This window comes from Zootoca vivipara, chromosome 8, assembly GCF_965207765.1.
Source record: "Zootoca vivipara chromosome 8, rZooViv2.hap1.1, whole genome shotgun sequence".
Lineage (NCBI taxonomy): Eukaryota > Metazoa > Chordata > Lepidosauria > Squamata > Lacertidae > Zootoca > Zootoca vivipara.
Window position 1 is genome coordinate 54,857,005 of NC_142591.1, and position 22,323 is coordinate 54,879,327.

At 42.3% G+C, this 22,323-nt stretch overlaps 1 protein-coding gene across 1 annotated transcript in view; it reads right to left on the reverse strand.

Annotated features, from left to right (window-relative positions):
* CPA6 (carboxypeptidase A6) overlaps positions 1–21,588 on the reverse strand; it is a 54,689-nt gene extending 33,101 nt beyond the window's left edge. Inside the window, exon 1 of the mRNA XM_035125592.3 lies at positions 21,333–21,588. Within this exon, the coding sequence (XP_034981483.2) occupies positions 21,333–21,454 (122 nt within the window). The 5' untranslated portion in view covers positions 21,455–21,588. The remainder of the gene's footprint in view (positions 1–21,332) is intronic.
* Between the last annotated feature and the right edge of the window lie 735 nt (positions 21,589–22,323).

Consider the following 22,323-nt stretch of genomic DNA (forward strand, 5'->3'; position numbering starts at 1 on the left):
AGGAGAGGAGGCAAGCAAAATGCAAGGGAGATAGGGAAAGATACAGGAAACTGAATGCAGATTTCCAAAAAACAGCAAGGAGAGACAAGAGGGTCTTCTTAAATGAGCAATGCAAAGAAATAGAGGAAAACCAGAGATCTGTTCAAGAAAATTGGAGATATGAAAGGAACATTTCATACAAAGATTACCATAATCAAGGACAAAAGTGGTAAGGACCTAACAGAAGCAGAAGACATCAAGAAGAGGTGGCAAGAATACACAGAGGAATTATACCAGAAAGATATGGAGGTCTCGTACACCCCAGGTAGTGTGGTTGCTGACCTTGAGCCAGACATCTTGGAGAGTGAAGTCAAATGGGCCTTAGAAAGCACTGCTAATAACAAGGCCAGTGGAAGTGATGATATTCCAGCTGAACTATTTAAAATTTTAAAAGATGATGCTGTTAAGGTGCTACACCCAATATGCCAGCAAGCTTGGAAAACTCAGCAATGGCCAGAGGATTGGAGAAGATCAGTCTACATCCCAATTCCAAAGAAGGGCAGTGCCAAAGAATGCTCCAACTACCGCACAATTGCACTCATTTAACACGCTAGCAAGGTTATGCTTAAAATTCTACAAGGCAGGCTTAGGCAGTATGTGGACCGAGAACTCCCAGAAGTGCAAGCTGGATTTCGAAAGGGCAGAGGAACCAGAGACCAAATAGCAAAAATGCGCTGGATTATGGAGAAAGCTAGAGAGTTCCAGAAAAACGTCTACTTCTGCTTCATTGATTATGCAAAAGCCTTTGACTGTGTCGACCACAGCAAACTATGGCAAGTTCTTAAAGAAATGGGAGTGCCTGATCACCTCATCTGTCTCCTGAGAAATCTCTATGTGGGACAAGAAGCTACAGTTAGAACTGGTAATGGAACAACTGATTGGTTCAAAATTGGGAAAGGAGTACGACAAGGTTGTATATTGTCTCCCTGCTTATTTAACTTATATGCAGAATTCATCATGCGAAAGGCTGGACTACATGAATCCCAAGCCGGAATTAAGATTGTCGGAAGAAATATCAACAACCTCAGATATGCAGATGACACAACCTTGATGGCAGAAAGCGAGGAGGAATTAAAGAACCTTTTAATGAGGGTGAAAGAGGAGAGCGCAAAATATGGTCTGAAGCTCAACATCAAAAAAACCAAGATCATGGCCACTGGTCCCATCACCTCCTGGCAAATAGAAGGGGAAGAAATGGAGGCAGTGAGAGATTTTACTTTCTTGGGCTCCTTGATCACTGCAGATGGTGACAGCAGTCACGAAATTAAAAGACGCCTGCTTCTTGGGAGAAAAGCAATGACAAACCTAGACAGCATCTTAAAAAGCAGAGACATCACCTTGCCGACAAAGGTCCGTATAGTTAAAGCTATGGTTTTCCCAGTAGTGATGTATGGAAGTGAGAGCTGGACCATAAAGAAGGCTGATCGCCGAAGAATTGATGCTTTTGAATTATGGTGCTGGAGGAGACTCTTGAGAGTCCCATGGACTGCAAGTGTAAGGTCACCAGAAATGTAATATGGATGATTGGCTTCCCAAATTGACCAGACGAAATCTCAGGCAGTTGTACATATTATAAAACAGATTTATTAAAACATTTATTGCAATAAATGGTGGCAGTGAGAATGAGTTTCTCATTCTGCCCGACCCATGGGCATACACAGAGTGCTTTTATAACAAAACTTACCCACACCCACCCCCTCAGAATGTAGCTTCTACAGGATATGCTCTTGTGGTTTATGTTAGACAGGATGGAACAAAGGAACAAAATGTGGTGTAGCTAGAATTTCTTAGAAGTGCTGTGTGTGGTTAGATCTTTGCATTAGATGTGCAAACATGCTGTGCCTGTAAACAGAGAGATTTAGAATTGAATATACAAAATGGAGTTCTTCTTGCTCTCCTGCGTGGCCTGACCAGGATTATTCTGGCCCTGGTCATTGCCACCCTATATTCCCTCCTCTTCAATATGGAGATGAAGAACAGGTCTGCTTCTGCATCTCCATTTGATTGACCCATTGCACTACAGTGTTTCCTGGTGTTTCCTGCTTGGTAGGGGGTTGGACTGGATGGCCCTTGTGGTCTCTTCCAACTCTATGATTCTACAGAGGAGCCAGCAGCTTCCCATGCTCCAATGTTAGGCCAAAGGATGGGCAACAGAGAGCAAAGTAAGTGAGGAAGCTTCTGCTGACTTTTCCCAGCTTGTTACTCAGCTTGTCTCAGAAGGGTTACCAGAAACTTTTTTACAGACCAAGGTTCTGCATAGGGCTAAGACAATAAGAAAGAAAATTAATATTACAAGCAGAATCTCTTTTAACTATGACCAACCTGGGAGCCAAGAACTAATCTAACTCCATACACTGGGCAGACCTGCACCGTCTAGGCTAACCTTGTGGTACAAGTCAGCCTGCTTCTTAATGTTTTTAACATCACTCTCAACACATTTACTCTAGTTGTATACAGATGTTAGTTCAGAGCCCTGATCCGTCCAATATCGGTCACCACGTGTTGAGCCTGATTGATGTACACACAGCAGGAGGAGTTCAGAAGGGCTACCTGGCCAGCTACATCTAGTCCTGAGAGTCTGGCCAAAACCTCATGCTTTATTGAGGGACTTCAAAGAAGTATGTAGGGCAGAAGAAGGCTAACTGGAAGCTTGCTCAAATGTTAGGTTTTGACTTCCAGGGAAATAGTGCAAGGCATATAGAGAATCTGGGGGTGGGGGCTGTCTTTTCTACTGAACAGTTAAAATACTTGACCAAGGCTGGGACACCAGAGCTAAGAAGGTTCCAGGAACCTCAGGCTGTGATCAGGAACTAGCAGTCATTAAAGACATTGTACATTGCTTTTCTTAAATCAAGTAGCAAAATATTTCACAAACAGACCTACATTTTGTTACCTGGCACATTCAGACCTTCATTTTGAAACTTCTTAACTTAAGGTATACAAGCTAGTGTTTCTAAAACAAGTGAATAATGAGCCTCACTAAACAGTTTAAAAGTGCTACCACACATGCACATGGGGTTGGAAATCTTTCCTAAGGGGGAAAGAATAATTCATTGTTAGGATAGACACCATCATGGATTAAGGCATTCAGTCTGCAGAACTGTCAGTGTAAAGTAACCATGAAAGTTTTTCTTTTCCCGCTTCAACTTGATGCTATAAACCAGAGTAAAAATGCTTGCTGAATTTAAGCCTTTGGATTAATCTATTTCCATAACTCCTAAGCATTTTCTGTTGAAGTTTTTAGCCTTCGTGTTAGACCTAACTGGAAACACATTTTTGCATTATACAAACATCCAAGCACTATTGCCACTTTCTACTACATTGCATTTCCATTTGAGGCACAAAAAAAAAAATCGCAATACAGACTTTTGGCAACAAAGGGTTCTTTCTCTCAGGTGGGCCATGAATCTATAATGGCCACACTAGTCTTCAGAGATACTGGGATACTATAGTTGCTGGAAATCTAAAAGCCAAGGGGCTTTGGCCACTGTTTCCAAAACTTTATGTCAGCAGGAAAATACACAGTTCTCTCTCAGCTCAGTACTGGGCTTCAATGCAAATCAGTGGGTTTCAAGAGTTCCTACACAGTTCTAAAGGCCAGGAATATATATATATAACAATTGGAGATTTGTCCTAGCTGAGCATTTGGCTACAGAAAGAATGGCTATTGTTCCAGTTTGCCAGAGTCAGGAGAGGCTTGCATTAGACATCAGTGGGCTACCATCATTTCCAAAGCCAGAACTGAGGGGTGCACCTGGCCAACTTCTTCCAGTTACATCCCCAACCCAGCTATAGCCCTGTATCACCTAGGGAGTTGCTGGAACCCTCCCCATATCTGTATGACCTAGGGAGTTGCTGGAACCCACCCCATGTCTGTATGACCTAGGGAGTTGCTGGAACCCACCCCATGGTTCAATTTCTGAAACTATTTTGGGTCTGTTCGCTCAAGTGAGGCAGGTACACTGCCCTTCCTTCCAAATTAAGGATACTGCTTTGGGGGCAGGTAGACTTCTACTGTGGGTCCCACTCAATTGATGCCTCCCATACAAATATACATTCATACATACATATATAAGGGTCTAAGATCATGGCCACTGGTCCCATCACCTCCTGGCAAATAGAAGGGGAAGAAATGGAGGCAGTGAGAGATTTTACTTTCTTGGGCTCCTTGATCACTGCAGATGGTGACAGCAGTCACGAAATTAAAAGACGCCTGCTTCTTGGGAGAAAAGCAATGACAAACCTAGACAGCATCTTAAAAAGCAGAGACATCACCTTGCCGACAAAGGTCCGTATAGTTAAAGCTATGGTTTTCCCAGTAGTGATGTATGGAAGTGAGAGCTGGACCATAAAGAAGGCTGATCGCCGAAGAATTGATGCTTTTGAATTATGGTGCTGGAGGAGACTCTTGAGAGTCCCATGGACTGCTAGAAGATCAAACCTATCCATTCTTAAGGAAATCAGCCCTGAGTGCTCCCTGGAAGGACAGATCGTGAAGCTGAGGCTCCAATACTTTGGCCACCTCATGAGAAGAGAAGAATCCTTGGAAAAGACCCTGATGTTGGGAAAGATTGAGGGCACTAGGAGAAGGGGACGACAGAGGACAAGATGGTTGGACAGTGTTCTCGAAGCTACGAACATGAGTTTGACCAAACTACGGGAGGCAGTGGAAGACAGGAGTGCCTGGCGTGCTATGGTCCATGGGGTCACGAAGAGTCGGACACGACTAAACGACTAAACAACAACAACAACAACAACAACAACAACAAGATTTACTGTGCCTTCTTGATGGCGTTGCATAAGATGGACGTTCCTCAACCCGTGTGTCGAGTGACAGCGTCCGGAGTGTCACAGCAGGGGCTACTTCGGTTTCCCATGCGCTGGGCGTCTTTTGCCGGTCAGACGCTGCAAGGGGAAACTGGTGCACCGTGCGCTGGGTGCCCACTTCTGATTAGGCACAGCAGGGTGTGGATCCAGGGGGTCACCTCAGGCACTTTCACCAGTTGGAATGGATACCTCACCACCTAGGAATGAAGAGGGTCTCGTCTCCCTTCCTTCAAGGATTCACTCAGGGACTCGCTAGCGTCAGGCTGGAACCATCGTGTCAGGCTCCGCAAGGCTACACGCTCTTCGCTCGAGTGATTTCCTGTAGATAAAAAACAAAGGAGGGGGGGGGAAGAGATGGTCCTTGTAGCTGCCGCTGCTGTTTTAGAACTTCTTGCTGGTAAGTCCACCACCAAACTCTCCGAGGTAGTGCGTCCCACGTATTGGACATTGAGGTGTGTCTGGCACACAGAAGTCATCTCTGGGATGTAGCAGCAGTTCCTTACAGCAGTCTTTGCAGAATTTCACAAGGCTTGCAACAGGATTCCACGTCTGGTCCATCTTTCAGGATCTCCCCGTGGTTTCTCTTTCCTTCCACAGAACTTCATGCATGTGCAGGGTCGAGGGGGGCGCTTTAAATCCGTATTTGCCTCCCATCCAGCTGCCGACGGCTGAGTTCTGCTAGGATACTGAAGCCTGTTTTTCAAATTATGCAAAGTCTTGTGGTTTCTAGAAGAAGAAAGAACTTACAGCTGCTTTGTAGCAACGGGCTGTTTCCGTGAGACATAAAAATTTTAAAGTCAAAGCATTTAGAGCAGTAGTGTTTTTGTAAGCTGAAACATGGACCTCCAAAGCATAACATCTTTTTCTCCCTACTTTCACAGCAACGGTCTTGGTCACACAATGTCACACAATAGAATGTCCGAAATGGCAACACCAGCCAGGCACAGCCACAGTCTCTAAGTGCAGGTTGCAGGAGAAAACAAGTTGTGCAAATACAAATCATGCAGAATTGCTTGTGTAACCAAATAAGGGGGGTTACGCCACACATCTCTGCCGGAGGTTTGAGAGACTGCTCGAGATTTTTCGCAGCCTGTCTTCCAATGGTAGTGTTAGATTCAAACAGACAATGTCTTTACACACAAAATCTCAATTCAGTATAACTTTCTTCTACCTTATCCTGAATTCTTTAGTTGATAAACATTCATTTCATTAAAATATGCAGTTCTACAAATTTTCCAACATGTTGCTGTCACAAAAACATATGAAATGGGGTTGCAGGTAGGAGGGTTAAACCCTTTAAACGTAGTTTGCTTTTAGAAGGACTCAAATGTCTCTTTTTCCCCATTCTTGTAAGTTTCCCCAAAAACTAAAGTCTGCACAGTTCCAACAGGACTTGGGGAAAAGATGTTAATTGTTCAAATAAAATCTATTGTCTCTTGCGTTGTGAACTACTTAAGTACATGATTTTTTCCTTTTCTTTTCTTTTGAAGCCAGCTGAAGCATATGAAAACATTTTCTGAGCACCGTTACTGGCATTTTGTCAGTATCCTGTGCGGCGGTAGCCTCATTTCTCGTGTGGTGAATAGCATTTTAAAGGTTGCAGAGATGATTTTTCTGAACCAATCCTCCGCTGTCTGTTTGTACAGCCCTTTTAGGCATAAAATCAGTCTGATGCTTCTTTTGGCTTTTTGGTGCTGTTTCAAGGATATTTAAAAACAGAATACTGGGTGCCTATGTTTATAACAAAGTCCAGATGCAGGTAACTCTTAAGTCACCTTGACCACGGCTCCTTGCCATGCCTGCCAAGCCAACGAACTCTCTTCTGCTGGGACCCCCTTGTCCCATCTTTCTCTGAACACTCTTCCTTCCTCTTTTACATTGACCGAGACATCTCCGTCCTTTAAGGTCCAGTGGTTCCTTTCCCTAGCAACTGACCTTCACCAGTGACATTTGAACCCCTTCTGGTTCCTCACTGGTCCTTGAGCCATTATTTGTTGCTGTTTAACCACTGCCTTTCTCTTCATCTTCTTTCTCAAAATGCCTTTCTTCTCTCTGGGGGGGGATACTGGTTTGCGCCACCATTTTTCTCTGAACTTGTTGTTGGCAGGACTTGTAAATTAAATTTCTTTTATAGCATTCTGAATTTATCTATCATGAATTCTAGGGAAATCACATTTTCCCCTCCTCTTGACCATACTCCTCCCATTTATGGCCCTGTAAAGTATCCCCTCATTCAACCAGAGCATGCACTGCAAACTTTGCCACACATACCATGTATTGGACACTTTACCACACTCTACCTCCCAGTTTTTCCTTGTTTCCTAAGTATCTATTTGTCAGGGGACCTCCTCCCTACTGACTACTAACATACACATTTTCCTCCTCCCTTTGCCTCTTACCCAAAGCGCCTGGTTTTCCCAGTTGACCTCTGATTAACTGAGTACTACCAACACGCTGGAGATGTGATCAGGATCTCCCTTCCCCTCATTAAAGGGGGCCAGTTCCCTTCAAGGTACCTTTTCCCTTTCTACTTACCCCAGCCGGCTTTCCCTGTTCTTCCCTTCCAACCTCGGTCCTTTTGCCTCTTCGTCCAGGGCACGGAAACTCAAGGGCCACCTCTGATCCTCCGGAAAAAGTCTGCCGGTGTGCACCAGACCAGAGGCGCCGTTAAGAATCTGCGCCCTGTCCAGTGGGGCAAAAGGGGACTGCCTCTGGTTCAGGGAAATGCCCTCATCCGAGTCACGCTTGCACCAGAAATGTAAGGTCACCAGAAATGTAATATGGATGATTGGCTTCCCAAATTGACCAGACGAAATCTCAGGCAGTTGTACATATTATAAAACAGATTTATTAAAACATTTATTGCAATAAATGGTGGCAGTGAGAATGAGTTTCTCATTCTGCCCGACCCATGGGCATACACAGAGTGCTTTTATAACAAAACTTACCCACACCCACCCCCTCAGAATGTAGCTTCTACAGGATATGCTCTTGTGGTTTATGTTAGACAGGATGGAACAAAGGAACAAAATGTGGTGTAGCTAGAATTTCTTAGAAGTGCTGTGTGTGGTTAGATCTTTGCATTAGATGTGCAAACATGCTGTGCCTGTAAACAGAGAGATTTAGAATTGAATATACAAAATGGAGTTCTTCTTGCTCTCCTGCGTGGCCTGACCAGGATTATTCTGGCCCTGGTCATTGCCACCCCCTATACAAGAAGATCAAACCTATCCATTCTTAAGGAAATCAGCCCTCAGTGCTCACTGGAAGGACAGATCGTGAAGCTGAGGCTCCAATACTTTGGCCACCTCATGAGAAGAGAAGAATCCTTGGGAAAGACCCTGATGTTGGGAAAGATTGAGGGCACTAGGAGAAGGGGATGACAGAGGACAAGATGGTTGGACAGTGTTCTCGAAGCTACGAACATGATTTTGACCAAATTGCGGGAGGCAGTGCAAGACAGGAGTGCCTGGCGTGCTATGGTCCATGGGGTCACGAAGAGTCGGACACGACTAAACGACTAAACAACAACATACTGGCTAGAGTTGATGGAAATTGGGAGTCCAACATCAATATGGCCGCAAGTTCTCACTCTGTCTTAGTATCTTAGTATAAAACGGTACATTTCCTCCCTTCTTGGCTATTCAAGATCCCTCTTTAAGATTTTATATTACAAGGTATGATGTTTGAAATACTAGAGCTCATCAAACACAAATTATTTGCACCTTTTGAAAGCCTAGTGCAAAGACTGGAGATTATTTAATTCCCAATGCCAGATTCTCCACTGCCTCACATCTTGTGTCTGTGCATATTGAACATAAATTGACACCATTTTAGTCTGCACAGGGACAAATACTTGCAGAAGTTGCAATGCATCGAGAATTAGCCCATGTTTCTGGAATGCTGAATGCTTTGCTAGCTCAGGCCTGTAGTTTATAACTGCCATATTGTGGCTTGTTAACATAAGAAGCAAGTCAATTAAAGTGACCTCCTTGATCTCTGGGTGGGCAAATCAGATAATGGTACTTAAAAAAAACAAACTAATTAATACAGGGTGTTTATAACAAATATACCAGGGTCTTCACATTTCTCTTCAAGAGTTGGCAGTTTACACAGAGACCTTAGTTTACAGACATGAAGGCTAGTGTTTACTTTTGTCCACTTAAACTGCCAACAACTGAAGAAGGGACTCTTTGAGTTTGCTATTTGTTCTATATAAATTACCAGCAGCCTCATCGCCAGCATTGCTTGGGAATTCTAAGAAACCCCAGAAAAATCAATGTTGTTTTGAAATCAGAGTTTAAAATCACCACAGTTTTGAAAGGTTCAGTCTTGATTCAAAATAGTGTCTAAGTATATCCGAACATAGACAAAAACCTGCTCCTTGATCTCAAGAACCGTAATGCAAAATTTGGTTGTGATTTCTTAAAAGGTGCCCAAATGCAGAGCAAACAAACAACTTTCCAAAATATTTACAGTAGTAGATGTACATAGGTCAAAATAAAGCTTCTTTTGCTTTTCTTCTGTTGATCATAAATTTTCCTGGTCCTCAGTATTTTCAAAGCACCTTCCTTTGTTACAAACTTTATTGGCACCCACAATATCAGTGAAATTTGTGTGTATGCTAATAATTTATGTAAGCACTTTCTGGACCAACAGGACTCGTGTGGTTCTCTTCCAATTCTAGCTGCTTTTGAAGATATAAAAATGGTGTGTGGCAATGGCAGCTAGTATGTTCACAGCCCATATCCATTAAAAGACAAAAAAAACAAACCTGAGTTGGCCACAACAGGAGGGAGGTTGATGATGAGCAGGGGCGGCCAAAATAGTGCCCTTCAAATGCTTGGGACTAAAAAACCCATTACGCTTGACCATTGGCTATGCTGGTTGGGCATGATCTAAGTTGCAGTCTAAAGCATCTGGAGGATGCCAGCATCTGGTGTAGAGGAACAAAAGTCAACCATTTTTCCTAATTCAGTGGTAAACAGCAGGTTTTGCCAGGGAATGTGATGTGGCAAATGGAAAACCTCTTGGAACCATGTTTTCTAGGTACGGGGCAAGCATGAGTGTGGATGAGCCCATAGTTGATAGAGGTTGGAGGAGAAAAGAGGAAGAAGGTCTCAGTTAAGTGTGGTCAGATTTGAGGTTTTAATGAAAAATTATCCTCTTCCACATACTGACAGCGCTGCTTATAAGCAAGCATATGGGTGTGCTTTAAAGAGTATGCAGATTATAGCTTTATAGTTAATAAATCACTTTAGAGGGTGATGAGAAGATTAAATTACTGACTCTGAAAAGGAAAGTGATTCACTGTTTGCACCACCAGCAGTAATTTACTTAATTCAGCAGTCAGACATACAGCCCCAGGCCCAATCCCTATGATACTTATACTTCAACCACCCACACATAACCTCATTACGGAGTATTACATATAAGTGCCTCTGGCTAGCTTACAAATATGTATCCCCCCCCCCCCAAACTGAGGACCCTACAGGGGAACTATAGTGCTAGATATAATCTCAGGTATTTGGAAAAATATGTTTAAATTGAGAGGAGGAGGGAAAAATAATAATACCTTTCCATATCAATAAATGAATGTGGTTATTAGCGCAGACAGGCAACATTTGCAAAATGTGCCTTATACTTTCTTAGGCATTGCCTGAGCTTCAGATTCCCAGACTCTCACTGATGCCAGATAAAGTTAACAAGGCACATAAACTGCCTATGAGCTTGAGGCTATATCCGCTTGAAGAATTTTATCCACACTTGCTTCCAAATTAATTCAAACCCAGCTATGCCCACCTAAGGGTCTTTTATGCAGTTATGTGCATGCTCTTACTCGTATTACTGGAACGTTAACATATACAGCCATGATTGGTCTCAGGTGTATCTGTATGGAGCAAAATGTATGGACTGCAGTTTTCCCACCTGAAAATTTCCCAAGCAGTTTGACTCAAGTCAACCTCATTAAGAACCCACCTACTGAGAGCAAGCAGTGGCTTATTGATTCTTGCTTCACAAGGTGACGACTTCTCATACTTCCAGATTAGTACATATACTGTAAAATTTTCTCATGCAGGTGTACCCTGAGGGCTGTTTTCCTCCTATGAGTCATGACTTGGTGTTGGGAATAATGAACTGATAAATATACATGAACAAACATAACTCGAGTTTTCTAATTGGTACAGTGTACATTGTTTGGTTGGGATGACAGAACAACTGCAGAGTGGCTTCACTGAAAAAGGTACAAGTTATATTTAAAATGCAGCTGATGTATCTGAGAATAAGCTGGCACCAAACAGTCAACCTCTTGAGAAAAGCAAAGTTTTATGTTCGGCTGTAATATCCCCTCCCCTTCAATTTGAAATGTATAAATCTGTTTTTCTGCTAACGAGCAGAGAACACATCCTGTTTTCCCTTTAGCTGCATTGCGCATCATGTCTTGTTGTGAACTACCAAGATAAAAGCACTTAAGTGTTTAATCTGAAGCAGAGAAAAAACTGAACATGACAGTTTCCTGCTGCTTCACACAAATTCTAATATACACATCATGTTTTACTGCAAGCTAATTGATAGTGCATTAGCCTGTCAGAAGTGTGGAGGCAATAAGACATGTACAGAACAGTTGCTAAGTCGAGAGGTTAAACTTGGTATTCTTCAGATAGCTAGACTTTTTAACCTTATTACAGTCCTTTCTCTTTTCACCATGGAGATGATATGTACTTAATAACAATATGTAATTTTAATTAGGCTCAAACTTATGAAGGCTTATTAATGACTTTAGGATTAAGGCTTGAATATCAAGTGACCAAAACTAAATGGTTGACCTGGTTTCCTGATTTCAATATTTTTTTAATATTGAATATTTCTAGAATTGGAATTTAGGAATCAGGGATTGTACCACTGGCATAACTTCCACAGGAAACCTTATTTCAACGTGGGGAAAAGATGTGAGTACGTAAATACTGTATTCATTTTGCCAAATGTTCTATTGGATCTAGTATATTTTAAATTATTTACATAATTCATTCATCCAATGAGATTTTCAAAAGACTTTTTAATTATTTGCATTTTTAACTCTTATAAGATATGTTTACTAATGTGAAATTTACATTATATACTGTATGTATGTACAATTTCGATCCTGCAAATTCAAGGCAGCAGCCGAGTTGCTGTTTAGCTGAATACTGTACTCCTTAACACCGTTCCTTCTTGTCAGTTATTGAAAGTGCAGCTTCTGATGCAACTGTTATTTATACAAGTTCTACTAGAAATAGACTTTTCCAAAATTAATAACTGATCCCATTGGTTTCAATGGGATTTGAGACTGCTTAACTTGTGGCTGGATTTTCTCTATAATAATTTATATCATTGGTTCAGGCAACAGACCCCGAATAATGGCATAATGGTAATGTTATTGCTTCCCGCGGATTATTAATTTAGTTTTGAGAAATGTATGCCTTATGGCTTATTCCAGCTAGTTTACTCAGCTAGCAGAAGAGTTTATAGGCTTGGGCTGGAAAATATTTTGTTTGTAAACATCAGATTATTCTGTTCATGTCCTAAGTACTTTGATTAAAAAACAACAACAATTTGTTTGTTTGTTTGCTTAATAAATAACATTTATACACTGCTTGATTGTTAAAAAAAAAGATTTACAAAAAAGATAGCTAGGAGGATGGGCGCCTGCGAAGGCCTTTTCAACTGCCTGTGAATGCAGTAAAAGCTCCTGTAGGTTTGGGGAACCTGAGACACTCCAGCTGCTACTGGACTGTAACTCCCATCATCCCTGACCATTGGCCATGCAGGCTGTGGTTCATGGGAGTTAGAGTTCAACACATCTGGACGGCGTCAGATTCTTGAGCTACAGGGAAATAATTCATGAGTGATGTTGATGACAGTTGGTCTGTTTAATGTAACATTGTAAGAGTTTTTCTCTTTTTAAACAAGAAAAAAAACCAAGTGATCTCTGCTTAAAATTAACACGCTGATTACTCCAGTATGGCTTGTCTCTGATATTCCTTTGTTGTCGGGAAACATCTGGTACCTAACTGCCAGTTGAAAGGTAAGTACTGCACATGCAATTGGGTTATGCAGCAAAAGCTGCCAGCTTTTCAGTCCTTTACTGCACACAATAAAATCTTTTTGGAATAGTTAATTTTACGCTATCTCTTTTCTTTTTCTCCAAGGCATTGTGCAGTCCTCATTCCATTCTAATACCTGATATTTCAGCTGTGCTTCTGCTAGTCCTACAGTTGTTAAAATGGAAAAGAAATCTGCCTCTCTCATGTTCATGCACCCCTTTGGGCAGAAAATAATAATAATAATAAAGGATTACTTTGTAATATGCCATAAAGATCAGCATACTTTCTGCTAACTTTTATAAGACAAGGGTGAAAAACTGGATAGATGCACCACTGCTAGGCTATGTCTGTATCTAAAAACAAGCGTTTCCTCATTCAAACGCATATGCCATTAGATATTTTCAGTGAGTGATCAATTTAAAATAGGCTGTCCCTCTGCATTTTTACTAGGAACTAAGTTCCACAGTGGTAGACAGCAAGGTATTAATTAGGCAGCAAACTGAGGAAATGTAGCTTGCCCCATCTTTGACACCTACACATTAGGTGCAGATGTTTGCCTATGTGCTTAGAGGTCACCATGTGTGTAGGCTTTCCTGGAGGCCAGTTGTTGTTTAGTCATTTAGTCATGTCCAACTCTTTGTGACCCCATGGACCAGAGCACGCCAGGCACTCCTGTCTTGCACTGCCTCCCGCAGTTTGGTCAAACTCATGTTCGTAGCTTCGAGAACACTGTCCAACCATCTCGTCCTCTGTCTTCCCCTTCTCCTAGTGCCCTCAATCTTTCCCAACATCAGGGTCTTTTCCAAGGATTCTTCTCTTCTCATGAGGTGGCCAAAGTATTGGAGCAACAGCTTCAGGATCTGTCCTTCCAGTGAGAGCACTCAGGGCTGATTTCCTTCAGAATGGATAGGTTTGATCGTCTTGCAGTCCATGGGACTCTCAAGAGTCTCCTCCAGCACCATAATTCAAAAGCATCAATTCTTCGGCGAAGAACCAGAACCCTGTGCAATTAAGAGTTCCACTGCAGTGCCTAGAGATCTAAAAGCATAGGCTTTTCCTCTGCAGAAATCGATGCCTAGGTGAGTGTGGAGCCATGAGAAAGAAGCCTTGTGCTCTTGAACGCAGAACCAGAATCACAGCTCCCTCATCACAGGGAACCCCGCTTCACATGTACAGTATAAGGTTTGAAGGGGGCTAGTGAGAGACTCCCAAGTTTCAGTGAACATAGTAGGGCTTTCTAACAAATAACCAGGTTAAGAACGTAAGAAGAACCCTGCTGGATCAGACTCAAAGGCCCACCTAGTCCAGCATCCTGTTCTCATAGTGGCCAACCAGGTGCCTATGGGAAGTCCCCAAGCAGGGCATGAGTGCAAGAACACAAGTCTTCCCAGTTGTGTTCCCCACCAACCAGGATTCAGAGCCACCTCCAATATTGAGGTAGTACACATGGTCTTATCATTCATGAGTTTGTCTAATCTACTCTGAAAGTTCTACATTTTGGGGGCTGCCACAACATTTGTAGTACTGCAGACCCTCCAAGTGCCCCTATTTTCCAGGGACATCCCTGATTTACAGAAGCTGTCTTGGTTTCCGATTTGATCCTGGAATCTCCCGCTTTTCCTTAGCATGTCCCTGTTTTTATTGGAGAAATGTTGGAGGATATAGGGTTGGTTATCCAACCCCCAAGCTGTCTGAAGGCAATCCTGTATAGGGAAGTTTTTGTAAATGTTTAAAGTTTTATTATGTTTTTATATATGTTGGAAGCTGCCCAGAGTGCCCAATAAGATGTGGGGGGTAAAATTATCATCATGGAATGGAACGTCCCTATTTTCATTGGATAAAAGTTGGAGGGTATGGTACTAAGTTCCACAGTTTAACCATGTGGTGTATTTTAGATTTATAACCACCCCCACCACCCCAGACACTGTGTTAAATGCTTAGGGTGCTACTCTGAAAGGATTCACTCTGGGAGCCAGGGATAACATATTTCCCAATGTATTTTTTACTTTTAAGTAGTTCTAGGGATCACTCATCTGATTAAGAGCAGTGGCATGGGGGGAATTATCCCCCCATAAATTTGGGTCAGGGGTCTGCTTCCCTTACCTTTTATAATGCTGCTTAGCTACTCTTTTTAAAACTAAGGGGGTGTTTAGTTATTAACATTGCTAGGAATACCTCTTTCTTTCTTTTTTTACAACATATCTGACACTCATTTTAAAGTACTGACTTCCATGGTAAAACTCTTACAGTTTAGGGTTAAAATGAAAACCTGTTTTTCAACCTACATGGCGATTGGTTCCTTTGAGGTATGGATTTCAGGAAGGATCTGCTCTGACATCATGATGGATTGCAAAAGTAGGATTACAGATGTTGGGGCCAGAGAAAGAGAGAGAGAGAGAGAGAGAAAGAGAGAGAAAGAGAGAGAAAAGGAACACTCTACAATCAACTTTTTTCCAAGTATAAGCAACGAAGTCGGTAAGGACAAGCCGAGCACTGTATCTGCTTGGATGAATGAGATAATAAGAACTTACATTTTGTAAAGGTTCTATGTTTGCTAGCGCATAGAGAATTGCATATTAGCAAAGTCTAATAAAATGCTATAGGAGCATCTTTTCCTTTCTAAAAACACACACTATTTTCCAGAATACATGCAACAGTATTCCATATCTCCTTGTACTAAATGGCTCAATGATGACAGTCACACTTTCCTACTTTATTTAAGCTGAAATCCTCAACAGATTTAAGCCCCAGTTGAGCTTCTTTCTGAGTATACACCTAGGATTGCACTGCACGTTATCTAATTTTTTAAATCTTGCTTCCCCCCTCCCTACATTCCAAAGCATCTAAGAATAAAACACAAACACCTTTTGTGGAACAAACTCCCAAAGAAGGTATTTTCATTTTTGTTCTGCCAGCAATTGAAGACATTTGCTTTTTAAACACCTGGTAGCAGCCATTCCAACAGGTTGCTTCAAAGGGAAGATAGGAAACAGTGCTCATTCCATCAACAATGACGAAAGTCCAACTCCATCAGGCACCTGTTGCTCTTGAATGGTCTCTGTTCCAGGTGGTTTTATAAGAATTACTATTTGACTTGTGCTTTGCTTTTTTCCTCCGGCCTCCCTCCTTTTTTCTTTTGTGCCTTATCTTTCCAACGGTAATACTGCAAAAAGAAACTGTTTTAACTGAGTATATGTAAGCCTTCTCAGGTGGCTTTTTGGCTGAAGAATGGGATACAACCACTCTGCACAAACAAACAGCGAGGAAGGGCCGTGGGGATGGGGAGGTCAGTGTGGTGCAAATATGCTATCAGGACGACTGGACTGGTTCTGCCTGTGTGTTTCCACCACACTGATCTCACCACTACCTTTCCCTCCCAGTAAGCAGCAGCAATGCGGCTGTCAGGAGGTGAGGTGAGCTCTGCTGCCCACTACTGATTAAATTTATATATTGTGAGTTCTGGCTCTCTCTGCTCTTTTTGTTTTTTGATTCCGCTTTTAGACTTGGCTGTTTTGGGTTATTTTTGCACTTGTTTATACTTGGTTGGCCATCAGTTCCGTTTTGGATGGGAACAGTAGTGCATACATTGTTTTATAAATAAATGCATCAAATTTTTGTTTTGAAAAAAATCATCTTCTTTACAGTCATCTTCAGAATTCAATTTATTCTTCTAATATAAACAGAATGGAAGTTGTTGTGTTACCCCCAAATTCTGTACATAGTCCAAGGCTGAAATCCTATGTACACTTACTTAAGAGTAAGCCTCACTGAATTTAGTGGAACTTTTCTGAGTTAACTGTATAAGGAATGTGTTGTAAGGCAATCATATGACTCTTGTTGAGATCCTACACACTTATTTTGATTGATCAAGAATTTACTGCCAAACAAATCTTCCTCTGGAAAATGGTGACTCTTCCACGAATCACAAAGCTTTTACAAGGGCATACTGCCTGCCCAGTTTTAACTAGTATCCGAAACCTTTAATGTTTAAAGTAAAAACTATCACTTAAAATTAAAAGATAAATGATAAATGGATTTCTCTTTAGTGCCTGCTTGAGAACACTTTTATGAATAATTCCTAAACAGTATGGATGTTTGGCAAGAATCTATTTTTATCCTGCATTACAGTATTCACAAACTTTATAAAAAGAAGCTCCTGTCAATTTTTTACTTTGCTTAATACAATAAGTTGCACATTGTAATTTATAAGCTACATAACCAACTTACTCCAGTGCAACCCCATTGAAGTTAAGTTAAGACTGTGTATTCATTTTATTGTTAAGTACTTTTGGTGGTTCCGCCTCGGCAATTTCCAGAGTAGTTTAACAATTTATCCCTCTTCCCAGGGAACTCTGGGAATTGTAGCTCTGTGAGGGGAATAAGGGTCTCCTAACAACTCTCAGCACCCTGCAGTTCCCAGAATTACTTGGGGGAAGCCATGTCTGTTTAAGGTAGCATGATACTGCTTTAAATGTATAGCACAGATGAAGTAAGAAATTGCATGGCCATCTGTCAGGGATGCTGCAGTGGCAACAATCCTGCACTGAGCAGGGGGTGGGGTGGGATTAAATTACCTCCAAGGCCCCTTCCAACTCCAAAATTTTATACTTCCCTGAGGTCAGAGGTTTGCATTTACCACAACAGAAGAGTAACAGCAACATGGATTCATTGTTCAAGAGCCCTGGAGCAGTTTTACAGTATGACTGAGAAAAACAGAGAGAGAGAGAGAAATAACTATGGTAGTTACAAAAGGGATTTGATGTGGTGGGAAACTTTAAACCTGAAGGCTTCATAGAAGCCTAAAGACAACTTAAATAATGTGGACATGCTTTTATTGTTCACAAAGAGTACTAATTTCATTGTACTGGCAACAACTGCTCTCTACAATTTTTTTAATCCCCTCAATAGCTGAAGTTCTAGCTTGCCTATCGTTCCTCCAGCGAACTTTGTTCTTGTGCTACTAATGACAAGTCTAAGCAATCTTCTTGCAGCATTCATTAAGTTTTTAGTCGCTCTTGACATCATCAGAAAGGGTCAAAATTGTGGGGGGTTGTTTTTCACCAGGAAGATACCTGCAAGTACGCATTGGACTCAGAGCAGAAAGCAGCTGTCATGTGTTAAGTGCTCTGTCACTGCTAGTGACCTAGGGGTGAAATCCTTTATATCATATTACACATTCCATGTACTTTCTTTTCCTAAAGCATATGGAATGTTTTTTAAACTTCAGTGAATGGTTGTGTTTTAACTGTGGAATTTGCATGCCTGGCCTTAGTACTTTAATAAAAATGAAAAGGGCAAGGCCATTCTGAATTCCTTCTGCTTATCTTGAACCACCTAAAAAAGCACCACTTTGAATGAATCCTACACAGATTGTGCACTGATAAAGGTATCGTTTTACTAGCATTGCTCTAGAAGGTAAGCAATTTCTGAAGCCACAGCCAGTTATTTTGAGAATGTTGTACATCACATGCACTATTTGGTTGTCCACACTAAACAGAATTAAAGTGGGGAAGGAGTACCGTATTTTTCCGTGTATAAGACTAGTTTTCCTAAAAAATAATGTCAAAAATATGGGGGCGTCTTATATACGGCACCTCCCCACTGTGATCAACTCCTGTCCAGAAACCAATGTCCCCACTGTGGAAGGACGTGTGGATCCAGAATTGGCCTCCACAGTCACTTATGGACTCATTGTTAAAACTGTGTTTATGGAAGACAACCTTACTTGGCCACGAGTGATTGCCAAAGAACGAAGATGAAGACATCTTCCCCCATTTTCTTAAATCTGAGTCCCCCAAAATAGGGGGTGTCTAATACATGGAGGCGTCTTACAGATGGAAAAATACGGTAGTTAGATTCTTGGCATTTAACAGAAGAGCCTACTGCAATAATGAAAGTCAATGTTCAACTTTGTTTAAAGCATCTTTCCAATATATCCTTTGTATTCCAGGATCATTATTTTTCTATCTTGTCTATTTTGCAAAAAGCAGGTTGCAAACTATGTGATACAGGATGCATAATTGTTAAAGCCAACTGTGTATTTTTTTAAAGGCACTTAAACACAAAAATATAACATTGAACCACTTAAGGAAGCATATTTGTAGTTCAGTTGGCTGTGCTTTGGCTGGGGACATGGGAAGGTGTTCTATAATGTGTCTGATTATCTCTGTATTATGCACCCTGACTGGTAGCAGCTTTCCAGGGCCTCCGACGAAATCTCTTTTCCATCTCCTAGTCTTTCCTCTACATAATTTACATGAGCCATGGTATCTGCCCTAGTTCCCAGCTATGGAAGTGCTAAGACTACAGCTACTGAGGAAAGGATTTTCTATTTGTACTAAAGCTAGTTGTATAGCTTCCACTATAGCAGAGGTGGGGAACCTTTGGCTCACCAGATGTGGTTAGACTAAAACTCCTTCCATCCCTAATCATTAGAGATAGCGGAATCCAACAATACCTAAAAGGCCACAGGGTCCCCATCCCTGCTAAGCTGGAGCTAGTGCTGATAAAAGGCATCAGAAAAATCTGAAAGTGGAAGTTGAATTTGCAAAGCAGCTGTTCTGGGCTTCATTAGTGAAACGACAATCACCACGACTGGAATGGAGAGAACTTTGTTGCTCTGGCCTGTCAGTGGACTTGAAGTTCTGCTCTGTCCTGCTCTAAGAATTATCTGCCATTCCATCTTCGGCAGGTGGCATAGCTGCCAAGTTCTCCCTTTTCTAAGGGAAATTCCCTTATGCTGAATAGGCTTCCTCGTGAGAAAAGGGAAAACTTGGCAGCTATGGCAGGTGGGTAGGGGGTGGAACATACTGTATTTTCACCTGCATCTTCCTCTTGCCAGTATCATGCCAGCCTAGTTCTTGTGCCATTTCACACCTATTTGATTACTTGGTTATGGGCCTTAAAATGTTTTATTTTATTTGTTTTCAGAATGTATACCTTGCATTCTCACCAAGGTTTCAAGACGCCTAGCAACAAAAACATGTGCAAGAAAAAAAAGAAAACAAAATTTAATTGTAGTCTGTCATGTTATGTTTGTGAGTCACACAGAGAACAATGCTGTGGAGGGGCATTAATAACAACAATCTGGATCAATCCATTTTGGTTTAATTAGTGACCACCTCTATTAGCATAGGTTGTCCATCATTAACATCAATGGGTCTTCTTCCATCTGAGCAAATGTTAAGGCTGCAGCCCTGTGCACAAATTTGTGGGAATTGTGGGGATTGAGCTAAAAGATGAAAAATAATTCACTTCAAAAGGAATCTTAATTCTGTTCTGGCTACTTTTCTGTGAGGCATCGAGTCTTAGGCTTCAGTCTTATATACTGTACACACTTAACTGGGAGTAAGTTCTGTTTAGCTCAACAGGACTTACTTGTCTGAAATAGGTCAGCTTGCACTGCCAATTCCGAGAGCTGTGGTTTGCCACAATGCATTGCAATTTGTAAATTCAAATTATTGTATGCAGTGCTATTTTTTCTAGAAAAAGAAGTGCCAGAACTCACCATGGATATCTCCCTTGTTCTCTTATACTGTAATGGTAATGGCACCCACTTGAGAAGTGCCGGAACTGAGTTCCGGCAAGTTCCAGCTGGGGGGGGGGGAAAGCCCTGCACAACATCCATCTAATGTGAAAAGGATCTAGGAGTCTTAGCAGACCACAAGCTTAACAACAGTCAACAGTATAATGCAGCAGCAAAAAAAGCTGATGCAATTTAGGCTGCATCAACTGGAGTCTAGGGAAGTCATAATCTTGCTCTGTTCTGCCTTGGTCAGACTCCATTTGGAGTCCTGTGTCCAGTTCTGGGCACCACAGTTCAAGAAGGATATTGACAAGCTGGAAGGTCTGCAAAGGAGGGTGACTGTGATGCTAAAAGGGTCTGGAAACCAAGCCTTATCAGCAAAGTAGAATGCCTATTAGCATTCATACTTTCAGGTGCATACTCCTGAAGACTCAAGGGCTTTCTGCAAGGAACCTTTGGCTCCTCGGTACATTGCAGAACTCAGTTCAGCCCCCAGCCAGCGTGGCCAGCGCGGCCAAGGAGGTTGAGGCTTTTAGACATACGGATTGCACTGGCCATCCTGAAAGTCCAACTACAGCATCTCGAAAGTCACGGTTCCCTCACCCCTGATTGAAGCAATTAAATAAGTGAGCTAAACCCAAGAGCACAATTATAACATTCACAATTCCCCAACAGTGGCTGTCATCAGCCCGTGCAAAGTGCAAGATGAGGAAGAGAGGCGCCAGTTCCGCACTCTGGTGCGCCTCCAGACGTTGCTCCCATGAGCCCCAGCCTAATGGTCGGAGATGAGGGGAGCTGGAGCGCAGCAGCCCCTGGAGAAGCACTAGGTTGGAGAGGGCTGCGCTCGGCACACTTACCCGGCGTAGCGGTTGCCGTAAAGGGAGCTTCGTCCTGCCACAGCCTGCAGGAGCAGCAGCAGCAGCAGCAGGAACGGCCGGAGCGGGAAAAAAGGCGGGGGCGCCGCTGCCTGAAGTTTCATGGTCGCGTCGCGATAGGAGCCAAGCTGGAGCTGCCCCGCGCGCCCCTCCGCCTCTGCCGGGCGTACAAAGGAGCCACAGCCAGGAGCCAGGAGCCAGGAGGGAGGAGCAGCAGCGTGGATTAGCCTCCACCCCCGGCGCGCTTTTCTTTTCTGGGAGGGGCGCGTAGAGCGGGGGGGGGGGCTGGCTGTTTTGCGGCTGGAGCAGCAGGCAAGTTCACACGGAAGAAAGTTGAGCGCGTTTCTCCAGCCGGCTATCCGAACGGCGCGCCTCAACCTGGGCGTGCAGCGAGCCCCACTGCTTTCAGAGGGAGGGTGGGTGGGATTGGAATCACTATTCATCCACGTCTGAATCGCTCTTATATGTTAACACGCAGTTGCGGCTCCGCTTTAGAAGGAGGACGGAGAGCTGGCTGAGCCAACTCCGGAGGGGAGGGGGGCTCGACGGAGACCAATCGAGAAGGCGCGCAATTTTTTAAGCGGAGTCCAAAGAGCACAATTGAGGATATATGGTTTATTTTCACATACAGTATATACAGGTGAAACTCGGAAAATTAGAATATCGTCGAAAAGTGCCTTCATTTCAGTAATGCAACTTTTCTTTTTCTTTTAATTTTTACAAATGCTTTATTTTGGAAATTCCACAGTAATAAAACAAATAGTTCCAATAATACAAAAATAAACATCGCTATTACATTTCATTAATTACATTCCATTTATAATTGACCCGCCTAACAACAAATAATTACAATTACAACAAATAAAGGCTTGACATATCTTGCTTTGCATGTCATGCATCTATCTCATATATTGGTTTCATCTTTTAAGTTGCCTTGGATTCAAGCAGAAATGAAGCTTGGCTTTCCCTCTCA